Source organism: Aptenodytes patagonicus, chromosome 1 (assembly GCF_965638725.1).
Source record: "Aptenodytes patagonicus chromosome 1, bAptPat1.pri.cur, whole genome shotgun sequence".
Lineage (NCBI taxonomy): Eukaryota > Metazoa > Chordata > Aves > Sphenisciformes > Spheniscidae > Aptenodytes > Aptenodytes patagonicus.
Window position 1 is genome coordinate 75,217,357 of NC_134949.1, and position 20,954 is coordinate 75,238,310.

At 38.9% G+C, this 20,954-nt stretch overlaps 1 protein-coding gene across 22 annotated transcripts in view; it reads left to right on the forward strand.

The window, feature by feature from the left end:
• The window catches only part of SOX5 (SRY-box transcription factor 5), a 660,386-nt gene that overhangs the window by 556,494 nt on the left and 82,938 nt on the right, over window positions 1-20,954 (forward strand). For all 22 annotated transcript variants that reach the window (XM_076342769.1, XM_076342759.1, XM_076342734.1 and 19 more), the window contains one exon: window positions 12,898-12,983. In XM_076342769.1, coding sequence (XP_076198884.1) covers window positions 12,898-12,983 — 86 coding nt within the window. The remainder of the gene's footprint in view (window positions 1-12,897; window positions 12,984-20,954) is intronic.

Below are 20,954 nucleotides of genomic sequence, written 5' to 3' on the forward strand. Positions count from 1 at the left end.
TATGAGAAAAGATTGTCAGAGATGAAGTATGTGTTTCAATGTAATGGCAAAACATTTCACACGACAAGTAGATTTGTGCACCTTCTTTCTGACAGATCTTTTTGACAAGTGAACGTGCTCATGACCACACATACATACATACATCTGAAGAGAAGCTATTTGAAATTTCCCAATAAATTTCAACACTGTTGTAAGAAAATATGTTTTTTTCCTGAAGCAGCCTGCTTACTATTTGTGAACTGAGGGCCTATTCTAGTCTCTTTCTTCACACAGAACTCACATTAATCTCAACGGGGGTTCTGTGCAGAGATCAAAGATAGCATATGCCTTTCAGTTTGATGGACTAACACAAACTATGAGTATATTTATGAGAGCCTAACACTAAAAAATATAGCATCTACATTTTTAATCTTTGAAAGATTTGTATTGTCCTCTGTACTCCCCGGATTTTTTTTGAAATTTTATTTAAGCCTTCTATAGGATTTCATGTTCCTGTCAACAGGCTGATGATAAATACAAGTTAAAGAATAATTGAGGAACCCCATTTCCATGAATAGACTTAGCTAAAGCATGAATTTCATAGGCTTGTTTTCATGCCTTTGTACTTGTATAAGTCTTCTAACATCAGTTTCCTACTGAGTTATCTAGGACTTGCTTGTTCTACCGTTCTCTGTCTCTAGCATGCGTGTCTAGCTTTATTATATCCATGTCAGTGTATCCATCTGTATCATCGACTAACTCATGAATTCATCAGTTGTTTTGAGTTACTCAGGACTTCCCACTGCAGCAGTTTCATAAAACTAGAACATAAAGATTCCTTTAGTTAAACTGGCTTAGCCCGCAATTTCAGATTTCTTTCAGTTTCTGTAATATTGTAGATACAGTACTTGAATGCAAACTTGAGTTTCTTTGGCCACTAATCCCTTTTCCTAATATTTTGCAGACTGGGACCACTACTGAAAATTACTGTTCAAAACACTTCACGTCCCTCAGCAGCTGCAGTGCCAAAGCATAGGCTCATTCAGTTCTTCCAGTGATTTCACACTCAGTCTCCCTCAAATGGGAGAAGTAGTGATTCACATTACAGAATGTTTAACTGAAAGCCACACTGAATATGAATGCTACCATAACTGTAGGCCTGGAAAAGGTCAGGAAAGCACCCCTTTAGATGTATCTGGCAGATTAAATTAGTTTGATGTTAATGAAGTCTGGTTTGGCTAGAAAGAGTTGAGGTTGGTTTTTTTCCTTCTTTTTACTGCATGTACATTAACTGTAAGACAGTCCTATAGTTCCTCACATCCATGAAGTACATATGACATTGCATGTTTGTGTAACCTTGAAAATGAAAAAGAAAAAAGAGCAAAGTTGCTGCTGCTCTTGCAGTAAGGCTTGGAATTAACAGCATGCCAAGGTCTAGGACTGAGCAGAAGCCAGTGGAAAAAGACAGCTCTGTGTTTGGTGATTCCCTGGCATGTTTGACTGAATTTGACTGAGAAGCTGAGGAAAAATGATAAGTAGTCCAAAGGATTTTTTTCTTTTTACTCACAGTTTAGTGTAAACAAAAAAGTATATATGGATTTAGCTACACCTAGAAAGCTTGTAGCAATGAAAAACGTAGCTGCCTTAAAACTATAACATGTTCACATCAAGTAATGTTTTTGACAGACCATTAAAACATACTTCTCCCACTTTCCTGCTTGCCCTTCTGTGTATCAGTCCTCTTGGCAAAGATGTGGTAGATTGTAAACCAAAGAGCTTTGGATAAAATTTTCTAAAGCACGTGAGCGATGTAGAAGACTAAATCTTCGTTTGAAGAGTGACAAAGGCACCAGGATCTAAGTCTCAGGGATATATAGCAAATGTTTGTACTGTAAACTTTAGTACAAATAGTCACCTATACTAGCTTGAACTGAGCTAAAGTGGGTACCAGTATAGCACTGCAACAGAGAAAGTACAGCAGATTAATTTTTCTCAGCATGTTAAATGCTTAACTTTCACTGAGTTTGCTTTTGGATGCAAGGCCTTCCTATGAACTTCTGAAGATCCCACTACCAGCATCTTTACCTCACTGCCATCGTATGTTTTAAATTTAGCTTATGTACCTTATGGTAATGTAACCTCACTTCTATATGTTCCTGGTCCTTTTGGAAAACCTGCCCTTTTTTCTGGACAGATAGATGTTCAGAATTATTTTGTGTGGCTGATTGACAGGAATTCTCTACTGATGATTCTATTATTTACTAGCATTAACAACCTGCACATAGGAACAATAAAAATCTCCATGGGACAATTAAGTTCCAGTCACAAATAATGAAGAACTATGAAAATTTTCATATACTGTTTCTCAATAAAAGGGAGATTTGAAAATTTGGGGGAGAAGGAAGAGTGAATTGTTGTGACAAACAATATTTTCATAACTAGCTAATGATGCTGAGTACCTTGATTATGGATATCCGGTTGGGGACACCTTCAGAGGGACATTTATACTGTTGTGTGCCCTGCCCCTTTGAAAAGTCAGATCTCCAGAAGAGTATCTCAAATTCAGCAGCGTGTCATGTAAGGCACTGCGCGTCTCTAGTCAGTTGTGCTGTTGGTCACACCTCATGGCTGGGTTACTTGCCACCTTCTGTCTGCAGGCCAGGTAGCTGAAGAGCCTCCAGTTGCTCATCACTGTGCCTCTAACTTCTGACATACTGGCCAAGCTTCTTCGTTAAGCACTCCCTAACTTGCTTCTGTCCAGGCTGGGATAGCAAGGACTTTCTGTTAAAATTGCTTAAACTGAGCTGGCTCATTTTAATGGAAACATGTTGGGAAGTGATTAAACAAGCAGCTTGGTCACAGTGGTAACCTTTGGCAGGGGGCTGTGATTGGAGATAGTGGCCTCTTCAGCCAGCACAGCTGCAGCTGGAGGAGAATGTGTGATCAAGCCTCGAGGTCAGTGAAAGAGAAAAAATGATTAATACCTAGTTATACTGGTATTTTTCTTTCATTCAGCTTAGAGAATGAAACCAAACTAACTTATTCATTGCTTTCTGATTCACCTGTCCACGTTAGAGCAACAGAGGGTCAAATGTATGTCTCCCAGTGGTTTCAGAGAGTGTATGTGGTACGATTCCTCAGCCAGTGGTTCCCAACGGACTAATGACTTATCCAGAGAGAGACTGTGGAAAGGAAGAGTGCTGATTTCTCTACACATACCTCCTTTTCTGAGGATTTGACTGAAGATAACACAAAAATAGTCGTAACAGTTCATAGCAGGGGTCCAGATTCCTCTCATGGCAGATACCTAAAGAAGAGTATAAGACCAGGAAAAGAGTATGCTGATACTTTATCCCCCTATACTTTGCCAGGTTCCAGTGGTTGAGGACTCGGGGACCTTCTGACCCAGTGGTGTCATCACCGCGTGAGAGCTATTCTGTCTGTTACTGAAAACAAAGAGGTTTCTCTGCTTGGGTTCCTACCTGATGGGAAACATTCTAGACAGCTGAAATGCTCAAAAGAGTACAACAATATCAATCTCTAGTACGTGCAGAGCAAATTACTCACTTATACTTCTCCAAATATTTTGCAAAATTGGGTAAATAGAGGGAGGAGAGGGGTAAATATTTTCTCCATGGTTACATGGCAGGTCATGGTCTTTGGCTTCCAATTCAATGTAGTAAATTTCCTTTTCTTTCTTTTTCTCCATAGCAGATCATGCTTGGGAGTGGCTTGGTTTTTCATTTTGTTTTGTTTTTTAAACAGATGGTTTGCATTACATAAGGGACAATTTACACAAGTTGACACTTCCCCTTTTTTCTCTGTGGCATATTGTGTGGTGGTAAAGTTGGCAGAGAAAAAGGGAAGAACTTCTATTAGGATTACATTTCTATTTGAGAAAAAGATTCATAATCTATGGTTCCAGCTGATTTTTAACCTCCATACCTAGATACAATTGCATGGTGTATAAAATAGTTAATATTATTATATAGAACCAAAGCATTTTTTTCATATGAGAAAAATAAGTTGGCAGTATGTGATGGACTGTATTGTCTACGATTAGCAAGAAAAATACTCATAACCTACTTATTTGCTACATACGTGATTATCAATTCACTGTGTGTTATTTGGAATTTCAGTATTTTGATTTTTATGCAGACCTCTTCATATGTATTTTTTATATACATAATATGCAATATTTCTATAGATGTATAATGCAGATCTCTTTATAAAGAGTTGATGTTTCAAAGTGGGTTGTTAACTAAGTGACCTGTGGCATGAGCAGACGTTAGGAGTTAACCCCAGTACCCTAAGTATATTAATTGGTTTTAGCAGCAGGTGAGCGCCTTCCCTTTCGGCTGATGTTGAAACCAAACAGAGCCCGATTACTGCATTTCCCAAACTGTGGTAAAGCTTTTCCCACATTTAGGCTATGCAGATTGGCCCAGGTCATTTAACCCTTCTCCTTTTATTGCCAACCAGCATTCCTTAACCTAATTTGTTACTACTGCTATTACTAGTTCAGCTTCGCTTGTGATACTTGCTAGATAATATACATGACTCCCAGCATTTTAGCAATGGTGAGTGAAATGTCAGCTCTGCTGAGGTCTGAGGAGCTGTTGCTGTTGACTTCACTGAAGTCAACACACCAGATGATACAGATCTGCTAGGGCCACTCTTAGAAATAATTAGAATTTATTTAGAGCTAATTAATATTTGTGAAATGCTTTGAAAGTATAAAAACAGTGTAAGTGATAGAAGATAAGTTTTGTATTGTGCCCTTTGAAAACTGCATAGTTCCACCTCAGAGGAGGCTGCTCTTTAGTCGTAGGTAGTGTGATCCATTTATTAATGCACATATGTATAGATTTGTACGTGGAATATTAAGGCATGCTTGTCTCTCCTGTATAAGAGATAATAAAGGGAATGAAAGAAATGTTTGGCAAAGCAAAAGGGGCTGCTTCTGGGGAGCTATTTACAGAAAAGGCAGAAGGAGTTAGGCTGAGAACAGTGGTAGATTGGGTATTCTTCAACAACCGTACGGAGCAGAATGCACCAGGACAGAATGCTTCCCCGTGCTTCCTCTGTGGTTCTACATTTGCAGCACTGTTTACAGTTAGCTTTCCACTAAAAGACACAGAATAGCCCAAACTCTGTAAAGAAGATGGGCTCTCCCCGATTAATGGTGCTAAGTAAGATTCATTTTGGACTTTTTGCACTCCATCGCTTCTTTAAGCATTTGATGATTGTGATAAAAAGGAAATGAAATGTTGACTAGCCTCTTCCGGCAGTATGGTATGTTGTATCGGTCCTGAGGTTTTTCAAGATGATTGAAGCTGTTGAATTCCAGATAGTTTCTTCTCTGGAGCACAAAGAACAACATACTTTGTTTTCTAAACTGAGGTGTGCAAGAAACTGAATTACATGGAGATTTTTAGGATTTGTTTTCTTTTGTCAGGAAACAGTAGTTACTAAGTCTGTATTTCTGGAAGTGGGACTTACCCCAAATATATTTTCCAGGTTATTCACAAATTCTCAGGAAAGCTTATAGGTAGCCTTTTATTTGCTGATACCTATGTTACTTTTTATGGAAATATGCCACATTTTGGAAACAAGAATTGTTTTTCTTTGCCCATTCCTCCTCTCCCCTGTGGGTAATTTGTTGTGACAAATCATATCGTGTTCCCAGTCAGATGTCATCAACATGAGGTTTTCTGAAAGTGCTTTAATCACTATTTCAACCATATCCAATTGGGGCGAAAAATCTGAATATACAATAGGTACATTGTATGTGTCTTACATATCAGCTCGCTGCTGAAAGTGTTCTAAATAAAATAATGCACACAGTTATTGATGAAATATCTAATTACCTTTCAAAATCGGCAAAAATGTGTGAGATGAACGAGCCAAGCCTAATAAAATTAAAATGTGCTGAATTTACTGTTCATCTATATTCTGAACAATAATTCCCATGTCCGATAAAAATGAAACTCTCAGTTAATTGGTTCCTCATACAGTACAATAAAATTAATGTTTAGGAGTTAAATACCATAAACTTCCTCGGGGAAATTTGCTGATGTATCTCTGTTTTTCAGTCAGTCACATGTTTCATTGTTTAATGGAGTATCATGTGGGCTGTCTTACAATTTTTCTTGTGTTCAGTGTCCATGTGTCTGACTTCTAAAGAGACTGAGTGCTAATTTCTGATTTAACTGTGTCAGCTGTATCAGCTGATATACAGGTCATTGACAATCACCAAATCAGAAGAAAAAAATATTGACATTGCTATGCTTTTATCAGAACGACAAAAATAGGAACCATGTGTTGTGAGGACCACATACTGTAGTTTCTTTATAAAGATGCTAGTCATCTTTCAGGGCTACTGTTTATGCCTTGGAAAAGAATGAGCATATGACTAAACCCTCATGTTCCCCCCAGGATAAGAAAAGAGTAATAGCATTGTGGATAGAAAGAGCAAGAAGGAGGAATTTTTGGTAACAATGTTGCCTTTTAGCATACGTGAGAATGTGTCACTTCTGTAATGCTGCAAATGCAATGGAAGGCATCAAGACTGCAAAAAAATAACACCACAACTAAAGACTGTTTCTAACTGAAAGAATCCCATAGCCCCTGATCTATGTGTGGCTTCTCACAATAATGCTGATAAAAACAAAATAGACAAGCAAAATAATGGGGTCCTGTGAAAACAGGCTGATAGTTTCAGTTCAGTTTCTAGGCCATAACAGATGTCTAGTGTTGTGGCACTATTATTCATGGTTGGGCAATTAAATAAAAGTCCCGATTTTTAAATTCACAAGCATGTACAAACCTCTGCGGAAATACATTGGCTTTCCTTGGTACTCAGAGCTTTTGAATAACTGTCATTTATTCAACAGGTATATTAAAAAAAAAGGGCACCCTGGAAATCGTAGGATTATTCTGGTTGGAAGGGATCTCAGAAGGTCTGCAGTCCAACCTCTTCCTCCAAGCCAGGTCATCTAGGAGATAAGACCAGGTTACTCGGGGCTTTATTCAGTCCGGGCTTGAAAACCTCCAAGGACAGAGACTGCACAACCCTGTTTTGACAGCCTGTTTCAACATCTGGCTGTCCTCATGGGGAAAATTTCATCCTGCCTTGATTCATTTTATGTCCACTGGCTCTTGTCCTCCAGCCAAACACTGCTGTGAGGAGCCTGGCCCTGTCTTGTTGATGACCTCCTCAGAGGAATTGGAAGGCTGCTTTTAGGTCCCTCCAAAGCCATCCCTTCTGTAGGCTGAATTGTTTCTCTAAAACACAAAATAGGCTAATCCCTTGTAGGCAGCACTTGGTCAATGCTGTCCAGAACTATCCTCAAAGAAAATCAGGGAACCAGTTTGGATTTCTTTTTGGAAGCCACCGGTGGTATCTTCTTTGTACTCTTTTTCTTATTTATCTAAACCCCTAATGCCTGGAGCCAGAAGTCAGGGAACACTGCTCATGTCTTTCACAGCCTCCTGTTAACTCGTGCTACATGTCCACCATCACACCAAAGAAATGAAAGGAAAATGATGATGAGAATGAATGAGTGGTGAGAAGAGATGCAGTGGCTTACCTGTCAGTTAGCCATCAGCTGTGATTATACATTATGAATATACTTAAGTGATAAATTGAGTGTAAAATTATTGTGGCTTTTTCTAGAGCTTGTCAAAAATGGGGGGAAGATAATGTAGAATTCCTTTTCATTCAACGGAATCTACTATAAGGAAACGTTTATTCCAGTATTTTTCATGGAATTTAGTTTAGCATTCTGGTTTTGGAAATTATAATTTAAGAATTTGTTTTTCTTTCCTACTCTTTATATTCTTTACATTGTTTTCTTTTTTTCTTCTCCTTCCATGACCTCCAACTTTTTTCACTTGCTCTCCCTGAAAGACAGGTAGGAGGAAAACAATAAATTTAAAAAAATCATAGGAAATAAAACCCCTACTTCTCCTTTTCTGGTATCATTTTTCTTTAAAGAAGAAAATTTCAGGGAAAAAAACAGAGAGTTCTATTGTTTCATATAATCAGGTTCAACTTAAAAATCCTGTCAAAACATTATAATTTAACATTAGCATGTAACATGATTTATATAGCAAGTAAGACAATTGTGCCTGCTCTGAAGAGCTTGCAGCCTGTCAGGAGACAAGACAAGACGCTAGGGGGGATTACACCATGAAGGAGAATAAATGAGATGAGTGACAGAAAAAGGAATACAAAAAACATCTTACGAGTTTAGGTGAATGGTACAACACACATAATGTGAGCTCCCGTCCTTTCTTTTCTCTTTTGAAAAAAAGTCTTAATGTTTTTTAACTTGCTAAACTCCTTTGATAAAATTTTGCAAAACATATCAATGGTTTAAGAGCCACTGTTGTGTTTCCACAAGTGTACAATCATTTAACATCCATGAGCTTGGTAGCTAGTCAGTTGAAAATCAAGTTCATAACACACAGGGTTGTTATTTTGCGTTTTGGGACAGGATGTCCACTTGGCTCTGTACCACAACTTACTTTCGCAGAAAAGTGTTTTCAGTGGAGGATGATAGGGAAAGTTCATGGAAAGAGTGGTTTAAAAGTGAATGTACTTCATGAAAAATCCTCTTGTAAGCAAGATCTTGGAAGATTATTTTGGGCAAGGATGAAGGTGTGATTTGAAATTGAAAGAAGTTGCAGTGCATAAATTATCAGGAAAGAGGTTCTGGGTATGTTTGTGGAAGATGGACCAAAACAAGGATAGAGAAATAAAGAACTGGCACAGAATTGAGGGCTCAGCCTTGCCTTCTTTCTTCCCTGAGCCACTGGCATTCTCCTTTGCTCACAGTGTGCACCAAAACCTCTAATATACCCCATCAGCTCCTCCAGGCTTACATATCCCATTCACTTCTTTAAGTGCTGTATCACCAGTACATACGTCCTTCTGTGCTCTTTTCATGTAGTCAGTCTTGAATAATTCTGTTCTTCAAAGTGATGTCACTGAGTAGCTGGGAAATAACTATGTATTAGAGAAGACTATGTCAGCTAATGAAGTAATTTTTACCTTGTTCTTACAATAAAAATCCCAGCCTTTGACTTGCTCCAGATTTTACCATATAATGCACTAAAGAAAAGCACCAATAACAAAACAACAACAAAACTTCTCTTTGATGCTTTGTTTATAAGAAAAGTCCACTCATAATGAGAAACAGTTTGGAACATGAAAGGAATGCACAAAATGTATCTTTTGGTAGCTGAAAGATGCAGGGAGGTACACTCCTACCTGCGTGCATTAGTAGATTAATAGTGAATTTTGTGAATTGAAATGTAGTATAGTTGTATGAGAATTTATGGGTGTTTTCAGTGATGCGAACTTGTGAATGGCTTGAGAAATATCTATTTCTAATAACTGTATATCTTGCCTCACATTCCTGAAATGTTCCCAGTGCTTGGGAAAAAAATGTAGCAACTTTTTATGTCTAAAAATAAGATATTTACTGAAGAAGTAATGAAATAGTTAAGATACACATTTCCCAGACTTCAGAATTAACTAGAACTGCTCAGGCAAAACCTTCAGTCTGATATGGGAATAAATTTAAGGACAGTAGAAAGAGGTATCATGTTCTAGAGTAACAGCAACGAGTGAGCAGGTCCGTATTTATCAGAGGAGACTTGAGGCCTTTGTCAGTATTTTGAGGGGTGGCAGCTGCTCCTGCACTGTGTGATGTGAGTATATAAGTGCTTGGGCTCCTCACTGATATAGGGCCTGGATCCTTCGCTGGGAAGGACACTGTCTGAAGAGTTGTCTGTGGATTTTAATCTTGGCTCTTCCACTGGCCTGTTGTGTGACCCAGGGCATGGCACAGCGTTTGAGCATATTCCTCGCTCTTTTGTCTTCTGCCTCCTGTGGACAGTAAGCTCCTCCAGACAGAGGTGAACTTTTGTTAGATGTTTGTACCAGGGCAAACTCAGTGGATGGCTAACCCCGATAGTGTCTGTGCTCGTTACTGTACCTTCCTCCAACTTCTTTGCTGCTACCGTGTCTGTACCGTGGGAGAAGTAATGTGGATGTACTGTGGATGAGTAGCACTTGTGAAAGAATTGCAGCACAGGCAGGATGTACTTTTCTTCATAAAAAGAATTGCTAAACCCCTAAGATAAGCACAAGATAGCAGAGGGCATTACCAAAGCATAACGATGCAAAGATTCATAATAGGTTACAGAAGCCTTTCAGATTTGTTCACTGTTTTTGTTTCTTAAAAATATTTTTAAGCACTGGAAAAATGTAAAACCCTTTAGAGAGTGAACTAACAAAAAACCACCTGCTAAACAGGAGAGCCTAGCTCTGCACAGCTGAGGTTTGGGATGAATTTGAGGTTTTTCCTTAGAATTCTGAAAACCTACATTAGCACGTATTGGTGTAGTAGTTGCTTTCTAGCATGGTCTCCTAGAGTCCCAGAGGCATTACCTGCACCACCAAAGCCAGTGATTGTGACCATGCACATGGCCATGGGGGATGCACGTGGCCATGGGGACTTCAGCATGTTCTTCTCTCAGAAGCATCTCCTTGATGTATCTACCAAATGAGCCGTAAAAGATAGGAATTACCACAACAGACAAGGGCATGAGAATCTGCCTGGCTGTTTAGGGAAGTGAGAATAGTGGGATTTATGAATTAGCATGAGGTTGTGGGAAGATGGGCTGAGGCTTATACATGTGTGTGGAGAGAAGAGGAATATGGGACAGTGCATGAAAGTTAATCTTTTAATATGTATGTTTTAATACAAATAATTTGTAACTAAAAATTTTAATGGGCTGTAAAATCAACATTCTAGTGAGAAACTTTTCACTCGTTCTTTTCTTTGTGGTTGAGAAATGAATAATTTTATATTATTTCATAGCTGGTTCTTGAACAAAATGTCCTCTTCTAGAGAGGATTCTTTCAGAATGATACTGGGATTAGCCTTTGAGCTACTAGTGGTGTGGAAGCAGCTAACACCATTGACCCTGAGTCTTTGACCATTGTCTCTTTCTTCTCCGTGTCTTCACATGTTTAAGGCCCATTGCTTGGGTCACAGGATAACTCCCCAGAAAATTTCAAGTTAGAGAAATGTTTCATGCAATCCATGATATGAAATGGAAAGTGGATGCCTCAGTTAAAGCAAAGGAAAATGGGAAACAGTGGCATCCTCTGGGGAAAAAAAAATCCAAGCAAGTCAGGAAATCTGTTGCCCATTGACAATAAATAAATAAACAGAGAAGTTGTGGCCTGGTGCTGGTGCAAAGACATTTGTGAATGGGGATGCCTGGGTGGACCTTTGGATTCCCATTGCTTGGCTGGCCTGTGAGGCTTCAGTCAGCAAAGCATTATTTGAGATGTTCTTAAATATAAGCAGGCACGCTTATTGAAGTTAAATATCTGTTAAGATGCTTTGCCGGCCCAGTTTTTTTCTGGCCCTCCATTTCTAGAAGTTGTGGTATTTAATTCTTAACAGGAGATCAAAATGCTTGAATGAAAAGATCTCTGTAAAGAAGGTTGCATTATAAAAGGGAAAAATAAACATTAGCAGTTTTCCTGAACATGTATAAACCAAAACAGCTTATTTCTAACATTTCAAAAACATGAGATAAGTTTATTTCCCTTTGTTTTCTGTTTCCTGTAACTTAGGTTTGATACCATTATAAACTTTAATTAAACAGTAACTAGTAATGATTGTACAGAACAGCCTGCATTGCCTTCTTAATTTGTCTTTTTTTTCCCCAGTTCACTCAAAAAAGCACAATAAAGGAGGAAAACTTTTAATCTACCTCTCTAATGAAATGTACAGGAACATTTAGGTAGATTTTCCTGATAAAGTGTTCTGCCTTTTCCATAGTCTCATTTCAAGTGGCTGTTTTAATGCTACAGAAATCATGCATGCTACCAGAACATAGGGACATACAGAAATGCTCTGGTGATCCTTATTTGAGTGGAAAGTGCTTAAACATTTTATCATTTGGAGAAGCAGTATGATGCATGTAACATTTTTTACTATTTTTTACCAGTTTTCTTAACAGTTTTGTTGATGGGCTAGTATGAAGTTTATTTTAACAAATCAGATATGTAAGGAGTGACCAAAAGTGAGCGCTCCATAACATTAAAACATGCCTGTCTCCATCTTGATTTTTGCCATCTCAGGTAATTTTCCTTTATAAACGCCTGCAACTTTTTCTTAAACCTTTACTGGGTCCCTTTATCTCATTCAGCACAATGCAGTTCTTACTAAAACAGAAGTAGCTTTCCCTCAGAAGCAAAATTGAATCACAAGTCATGAGGTGGAGTTGACGCAGGGATTTCGGAGGTTGTATCTGATTTACTTAACTTCACGTGTTTTTTCTTGTTGTAGGATCAAACCCTGAAACTAAAGCAAGCTTTTTTTCCTCACCTAAAAGAAAACAGGGTAGTCAAGGGAGTGCCATTTCTGATCTGTGTGAGGCTCAGTTTACTAACAGTGAGCAGAGTTTGGTTAACTTCATATTCTGGACAAGCTTGTAAATTTGTCCCCTTCTAATGCTGTGATCTTATCAAGGTTGTACTGTTTTCCTTTTCTCCTCCTCCACCCCCGTCTTCTTTCTTTCCTTTTTCTTTTTTTTTTTTTTTGAAGTGCAGCCTTCTGATCAATGTGCACTTTTTTTTCCATTTCCCTAAATACATCATGAAAAAGGATGAGGTTTCCGCCTTAATTGCTTGTGCCTTTTATTCACATTCCTCTCTCAGCCAGAATTGTGAAAAGAGTGTTAGTAAAAGGCTGCACAATAGAGCTTTTCATTAGGCCTCAACAAGGCACACAAAAGAAGGCTTTTGGAAAGAGTGAATGCAGGACTTTAATTTGCAGGTGGAGAGTAGATAAAAGGTGCTGACGCCTCTATTATTCTCTTACTTAGGTGACCCTTACCCCGTTCAGCTGATCCCAACTACCATGGCAGCTGCTGCCGCAGCAACACCAGGCTTAGGCCCACTCCAACTGCAGGTAAGTCTGAAAACAATGCAGAAGAGGCAAAGGTTAAGTAAATATGAAAAACGGTTTTCTCTTCCCTTTGAACACAACACAATTAACAGGGGCTTTGGTCTGTTCTCTTCACGTAAAATTTGCATCGGAAGCAAAATAGTCGTCAAATCATATACATTTTCCTTTTACCTTGGGGGAAAATTTTGTTACATTTTTGTGTCTTGATTGTCAATTTAACGACTTTTAGGTTTGTCCCTTAAATTTCCACAGAGCGGTATGTTTGCTTGTCTTTTCCATTAGATAGTTCTGATGCAGGCTGTACAGGCTGACTAGGTGTAAACCAGCAAAAGGAAACACATTGCTGGGCAGAAGAGCTCTGTCCTGACAAGCACTTTTAAACTGCTTAAAAGTCGCTTAACGTGATTATGTCCTTTTAGGCCGTAAGCTCTTCAGAGCAATGACTGGCCCCTCCTACAGTATTTTATGGTACCCAGCACATTTTAGGCACTGCTGTAGCGCAGATAATTAGCGATTATACTAATTTAACATAGGCAGTTGGAAAACAGGTGGAAAGATAGTAAAGAATTTTTTTTGAGCTACGTTAAAGAGTTGGCCTGGTAGCCAGATGTATCTGATTCAAAACTTCCAATATCATTCTAAATTTTGGAGGCATTAGGGTGTCCATGGGTCTTACTGATAGCGATGCAGATGTTCCTCAGGTATTCCTGATCAGCCCACAACCCTTGTCAAGTCATTGGAATTAAGCAAATGTGATGTCCATCTCCGCAGTTTGAATTTTGTTACCTGCCATGTATGCTTTGCTGGTAGGATGAAGCCGGGAAAAATTTGGGACCTAAATGAAATCAAAATCCAAATTATCTCTAGTTCTGCAAAATCTGGATTGACGCTCTTTTGTAGAAACAAAAAAAATTCCCATACTCTCTGTTGCTAATTTGTCTCCTCGCTCATTATTATTTGCCAAGTCACATGGAACAGCAGAGCTTTATACCTGCTTGGAAAAGCTCAGCATTTATAAACAGTATGTGTAAAATGCATTCTCAAGCTCAGTTTGGCCAGCATCAGTATGAAGTAGACTCTGCAACATCAGATATTTCAGTTGTTTGGCCAGCATACGAGAGCGTGGGACATAGTTCTGGGGAAGATTTCTTTTTTTTATTTTAACACAGCCAGCGGAAGTTAGCTGAGTTTCACAGAAATAGCTGCCAGTGTGTAAGCTGACACATTCCATGCACCACAGAGGTTAATACATTCATTCCTATTGTGCCTTTGTATGAAAAGCTACACTGTCTGTGTGTTAGTTTCTGATTCTGTGAGTTACAAATACCGTAGGCGGCTTAAGAATCATGGGAGCCATAAAAGTCATCCCTCTGAAATGAATTTTGAGGAGTAACGTCGGTATTGATAAAGTGCTTATAACAGCCAAACACACATGAACACACATACGGAAGAAAGAAGGGAAAAAAAGGAAAAACAAAAATGGAGCTAGCTAGCAATGAGAAAATAGAGGTCTGAGTCTAATTTTCCTTATTTTTGCGGTCATTCAAGCTAGTCCTAAAATAATGCATCAGTGCTCCAGTAAGTTGGGAGGATGGTTTACTTTCATTTCAGGACCAGCTTTGGGCTGTATCTCTGCATGTGGTGGGCTGAAGTATTCTGATTAAAATAGGCTTTATCACAATGACAGTTTGCTTATAAAAAGGTGGGCTTTGTGCAAATGTGACTGACTTCATAAATATCTTAAGAGGAGTTTAGGTTGTGGAAAATTTGAAAACCTCAAAGGCCTCTTGTTTCTGTGCAAAGGAGAACATTAAAATGAAAGTATTGACCAAATTCACCTATCTTGTTTTGCTACGTGTTATTTAGTCTGCAGTTAAAGGGAGACTTTGGCAGCCAGTCAGTGGGAAAGGTTCAAATTACTAACTCTGTAGACTCCTTCAAATCTTTCAGACTTGATCTCTAAGGGTATGTATATGCTGGAAAAAATCTAAAGCTGTCTTTCTTCACATCTTAACGGTGATTTTTAGCTATCAGCATAACCTGTCTAATAGAAATTGGACATGCCTCTTAACTTCTGGTGCCATTTGAAAAAGTCAGATAGGCTAGATGTGCTTTGAGAAAGGTTTTATGATACAGTACTCAGAATGGACTCTCACCCATGCTAACGTAAGTGGAGCTGAATCTAGCATAGCTGCTAGCCTAGAAGGATTGTGCCTTCCAAACCCTGTTCAAATCCAGTTTAGCTCAGTGATGACTGTTTCTTCAGTCATGAAGAAACATTCATGATGTTTGTCATGAAGAACTGGTCCAAAACCACCTTTAAATGGCATGAATCAATGTGCAGCTGTTACAGTCTCTTTCAAGGAGGAACTCTTCTTACTTCAGACATTCCCCTAAGTTACATATAACCATAGTGTTCCCTACAAACCCTCTGTCATCTGGTCATCAGACAGTAGAAGGTCGGAAGAGTACAATGTTCCTTCTTTTCTTCTTTTTCTATCCTCCCTATCACTCATCTTTCAGGCTTTGTATACTAAAAGCAGTAGTTTTCAGGGGAGATCAAAGAACCTGACACAACGCTCAGTTTGTTGCTCCCAGCAGAATTTGGTACACAACGTTATCTTAGTGAAGACAAAGCCAAGGAATTTTTCTTGTTTGTTTGTATAGCGATAAACATGTCTTTGTTATTTCATTAGAGAATTTCAAGTCGAGGCATGGCTTTAGTAGTGTACTGTGAGATCAACAGGAAGTACTTTTTTATCCCTGGTTGTCAAAATTGAATTTTCTTTTTGTAAATGAAATGCACACTGTATTTACAGAAGAACAGCTAACACCTGATTGTTTTCCTGTGGCAAAGATACTCTTTGTCAGTGAAAATGTAATCTCTCATTTTGAAATGCCCTGTTGATTCCCACTGACGGGTTCGTAATCTGAAGCCCTCCGTTTCTCTCCCTGCCTTTGAGACCCCACTGGGGTATACAGATTCTGTCATCTGATATCCGCCACAATTAGCCATACGTGATTGCCTTTATTTCCAGTATCCACAGAGAGACTAATGGCTCTCAATAAGAATGGAAACTAAAACTTGGGTTGTTAGATGTTGCAAAAGGAGTAGATGGATGGGGCCATGCTGGAGAAGCTGGAACTAACACGATGCATGCTTGAACCTGTCCTCTGATAAAGAACTATCAGCCCTGCATATTCAGTCATACCCGCATTTAATGACATAAATGCCATTTGAAAAAAAGTTTTTAGCTTTCCTCTGTTAATGAGAAGATTCAGTCCCAAACATTGTGTAAAGTGTCATTTTAAAATACACCCTCATTGCAGTAAAATCCCTCTTGGTTAGCACGCGAGTTTCTTATGTTGGTTTTTCCCCCCGTAAATTTCATATGGTTTTGTTCTTCAAGAGTGATGCATCATGGTGATTCTGTTTCAGATGAATGAGAACAAAACTGAACATAGCCTTGCCACTGTGTTTTACTGAATAAAGCTAATGAATCGAAAGTACTGCTATACGCCTTATATGAACATGATGTTTTCCTATATGGTTCAACAGATGAGGGAATTAAATTCCACCATCTTGAAGATCAGCATTCAAAGCTCTGAGCATAGATACCATGTAACAAGTTTTACACAAAGTAAACAGAAGTGATTATTCTAATACCAGTCATCTTGGGCATACCTAATATGAAATAGATGTTTCCAGAAGTCTGAGCAAATTCAGTACAAAATGATATCTGGTGGTTTCTTTTCTGAGAAAAAATAATTCCCGAGTGCTTTCTGAGCATTAGGAAACAAAGGACCTGATCGCCTGATCTGAAAATTGGGAGGAATCTGCACCATTGGGAGTGCGAACGGTTCAGATTTCCCAGATTGTTTGTTTGATAACCAAATAGTGACAACGACTGATTAATTGGCAGTAATACAAATGCTGTGTATACCCATAACTATACTGAAAGATAATGCTGGATGTATAATGACAGCTGCCTGTGTAGTGTTACTGTATGGACATTTTGTGTCCTGTCAAAACAACATAGCAGTCTGATGTAATACAGACTTCCTGCAAACATCTGCTCTTGGAAAAACACCCCAAAAAGTTTTGAGTGCCCATGTTCAAACTGTCTTCCCTCTTCATCTTAGCATGAACCAGGACATCATGATTATTGGTGGTTGTGTTCAACATTATGACGGATCAAGAGAACCTCATGTCAGCATACGGGTGTGAAAGCATTTTACCTGGGTCTCCATTCTGAAGACCAGCCATTTGAACAATCCTGATTGATTCTCTTTGGCTATTTGTATAAAGATGATGGGCAGATTTAGAACTCAAACATATCTGGCAAGATAATTCAGCCAAGTTTTTTAGTCTGCATTGTCTTTATTAAGTACTTGGGTCGATTTTTTTTTTCTTACTACAAACCTATCTTTTCAGTGGTGTGGGAAGATGCATACCACGGACTGAATTTCAATGGAATTTAGCATACGTAGTCTGGACCACATTTTTAGAAGCATTTGAGCCACATGTAGGCACTGACAAGTGGCTAGATTTTGAGAAAAGTTAAACCTGTTTGGAGTTTAAGTGCTTCTCAAAGTTGTTCATCTTGCTATTATTTAGGTGTCTGACTTACTACACATTTTCCTTTGGAAAACCTTGCTTCTAGATATCTTAAGGGTCACATAACCATCTGTGGTCTCCATGCTTGTTTTACTTGAAGGAAACGGAAAGGACAGAGCTATTTAACAAGTATACAGTGACTGATCAGAAGATAGACTGTTCCAATGGTCATATGAGTATTACATAAAACATCTGTTGCCTATGAAACAAAAACAAAGCATGAAGACTGCCTGCTCAGTCAGATACACTTTTTTTTTTTCTTACATACTAGCTTCCTTTTGGCTTCTGCACCGTTGCAGGGATGAGCTACATCTCTCCACTTGGAGTTCAGGTTATTTCTCTGAAGTATCTCCTTAAGTTTCATTTGAAATGTTGCTGATGATAGAACTTCCCCTCTCTCTTAAAGAGATGGCACTATATTTTCATGCATTAATTGTCAAGCACTTTTTTTTTTTTGGCATATCTCTTTCTGATTTCTTACTATAATCTGTAGACATAACCAGTTTTGACCAGGTTAAGCAGTTGGCCTTCCAGTGTTAGAACACCGCAAATCTGTGAAAGAAGACCCTGAAAAAGCTGTGTGAACACTGTGGTGATACATCTGAATACTGAAAGCTTGACTCTTTCCTTGTATTGGGGAGCCAACTTGCCAGAGCTGCAAAGACATACAAATTATTTCTGATTGAGAAGAAAAGCCCGGTGCCCCATTATTGTCTCTATGGAATGTAGCCAAGAGATGGCAATACTTTATCCATTATTCATTTACTCTGCAGTCTACATTCATGACCTCTTTGGGATATTACTGTAAACAATTCTTTGCCTACAAGAAGGTAAACCATTTCTTAGCAGTGCAAGGTTATTCCTTCTGTTTGCTGGGTAGCGTCTACCTTTAAATACTATCTAAGCTGGCTTTTCAACAGTGAGGGTCAGTATCCTTTTCACTGTTTGCTTTTCTACTTTACCTGTTCTCATTAATATGACTCTGACTTAATTTGTAGGGAATGAATCATTAGTGCACCATTTAATTACAATATTATAATACTCATGCAATTCACTTAAGCATAAAAAAGTAGAATTAGTTTTTCACTGTGAGCACACACATCTGGGGAAAAAAACAGCTAAATACATGAAAAGCGACATTTCTCATTAGCATAACCAAAAGATGGCAGTTGTCCATCTGCCATTAGCTCAGTGTATTGCTATGCTGTTTCTGATGGCCATCACAAATAATGATAATAATAGGAGTAATAAAACAACATAATATGTATACATTTTTGTTGGATGCCCTTTTAAATACTTTTTAAAATTGCTATGTTCATGCAGATTCTATATTCCCTACTTCTGTCCACAACTTGTTTTCTGGCATTGTAAGTAAATGTGTTGGCCACTAGATATTTGCCACCTGTTCTGCAAATGAGTAGCCAAGATGGCCATTTTAAAAGAGATCATTGAAGACCAAAGTCCAGTTCTTCAGCTAGAAAAATGGGGCATAGTACTCTTCATGTAAGTGAAGCTACAACCATCTAAACAGGGTGAAGATCTCTTTGTGGGTGTGGGGTAAGTTGTCTTCAAAAATTTGAACTTTCCGAGATTTCTTACTTATTATGGAGTCTTAGTGTTGATTTTAGAATATTCATTAAACTGTATGTTGTGGTTTAACCTCAGCCGGCAACTAAGCACCACACAGCCGCTCGCTTGCTCCCCCTCAGTGGGATGGGGGAAAGAATCGGAAGAGTAAAAGTGAGAAAACTAGTGGGTTGAGATAAAGACAGTTTAATAGGTAAAGCAAAAGCTGTGCACGCAAGCAAAGCAAAACAAGGAATTCCTTCACTACTTCCCATCGGCAGGCAGGTGTTCAGCCATCTCCAGGAAAGCAGGGCTCCATCATGCGTAATGGTTACTTGGGAAGACAAACGCCATCACTCTAAACGTTGTGCCCATCCTTCTTCTTCCCCCAGCATTATCTGCTGAGCATGACGTCACATGGTATGGAATATCCCTTTGGTCAGTTTGGGTCAGCTGTCCTGGCTGTCCCCCCTCCCAGCTTCTTGTGCACCCCCAGCCTCCTTGCTGGTGGGGTGGTGTGAGAGGCAGAAAAGGCCTTGACTCTGTGTCAGCACTGCCCAGCAATAACAAAAACATCCCTGTGTTATCAACACTGTTTCCAGCACAAATCCAAAACATAGCCCCGTACTAGCTACTCTGAAGAAAATTAACTCTATCCCAGCCAGAACCAGCACACTGTATAAGTAAGGTGTAGGGTGAGGGGCTATTGATTGCCAAGAGCATTTTTGAGCAATCCCTATGTTTTTAGACGGAAAAAGTTCCTCCCAATTAACTCAAAAGCAAGCCTCACAACACCAGGATGCAACTACTCCTCACTTTCCAGATACCTGCTGAGAGCTAGAGATTGTGATAGATTGTGTAAAAGCATGAACCACAGAACATATCAGCTCAAATAAATCTTGTTCATGGTGGGTAAATGTGCTTTGTAATTGGCGTCTAAATAGCCCATACTTGCCTTTGATATAATCTTACACAATGTTATGGGTAAACTCAATATATTCTATCAAAATAGATTTGAATGAAAAGCTTGACCACATCATTTTATCAGAATCCAATCAATTTATGAAAGACAATAATTTTGACAGACTGTATATAAATGCTTTGTATTTTATTGAGCACTGTGAGTGTCTGAACATACGCACAGTGGACATTTACAGGCAGTAAATACACATGGTAGAACAGTATCATGGCTACTCTGTGGGTTGTCAGATTATAACTCCCTCCCCTGCCCTCCAGGGGAAAGAACTAGCAGTGGTAGCATATTCATTTTATCTAGATTAACAGTCCTTTCTGCATAACTTTCAGATTCCATCCATATCTATGAAAAATGAGAAAGACTGAAAAATGACCAGCCTATGTTCCTTCCAGTTGTAACTCAGGCCTGCTGTTTGCTAGCAGACCTCTGTCTGCATGAGTGAGTTTTCTTGTAGGTTAAAGAGACTGGATTCCCTCTTCCCCCTCCCTCTGACCCTGAGCCTGCAGGGCAGACAGACAGAAGCACACATATGATTAATACAGCACAGCTGCAGTAGTGACTCATTTGCATATGTATTAATAGAGGCAAAAACAACAATTCAATTACATACAGAGACATTCTGCATACTAAAGAACATATGCAAATAGCCTGGAAAAAGTGCAGCCAGCGTTTTCTCCGACTTTCCTGAGCCCATATGGGCTAGCATCAGAGCCTAGCAGTTCTCAAGAAATCCCCTTTAGGAAGAACCTGTTACAAGATGCTTATACTGCTATTACTCCTCCTCCCTCCACCCCCCCTGGTTCCCAGGAGGCGT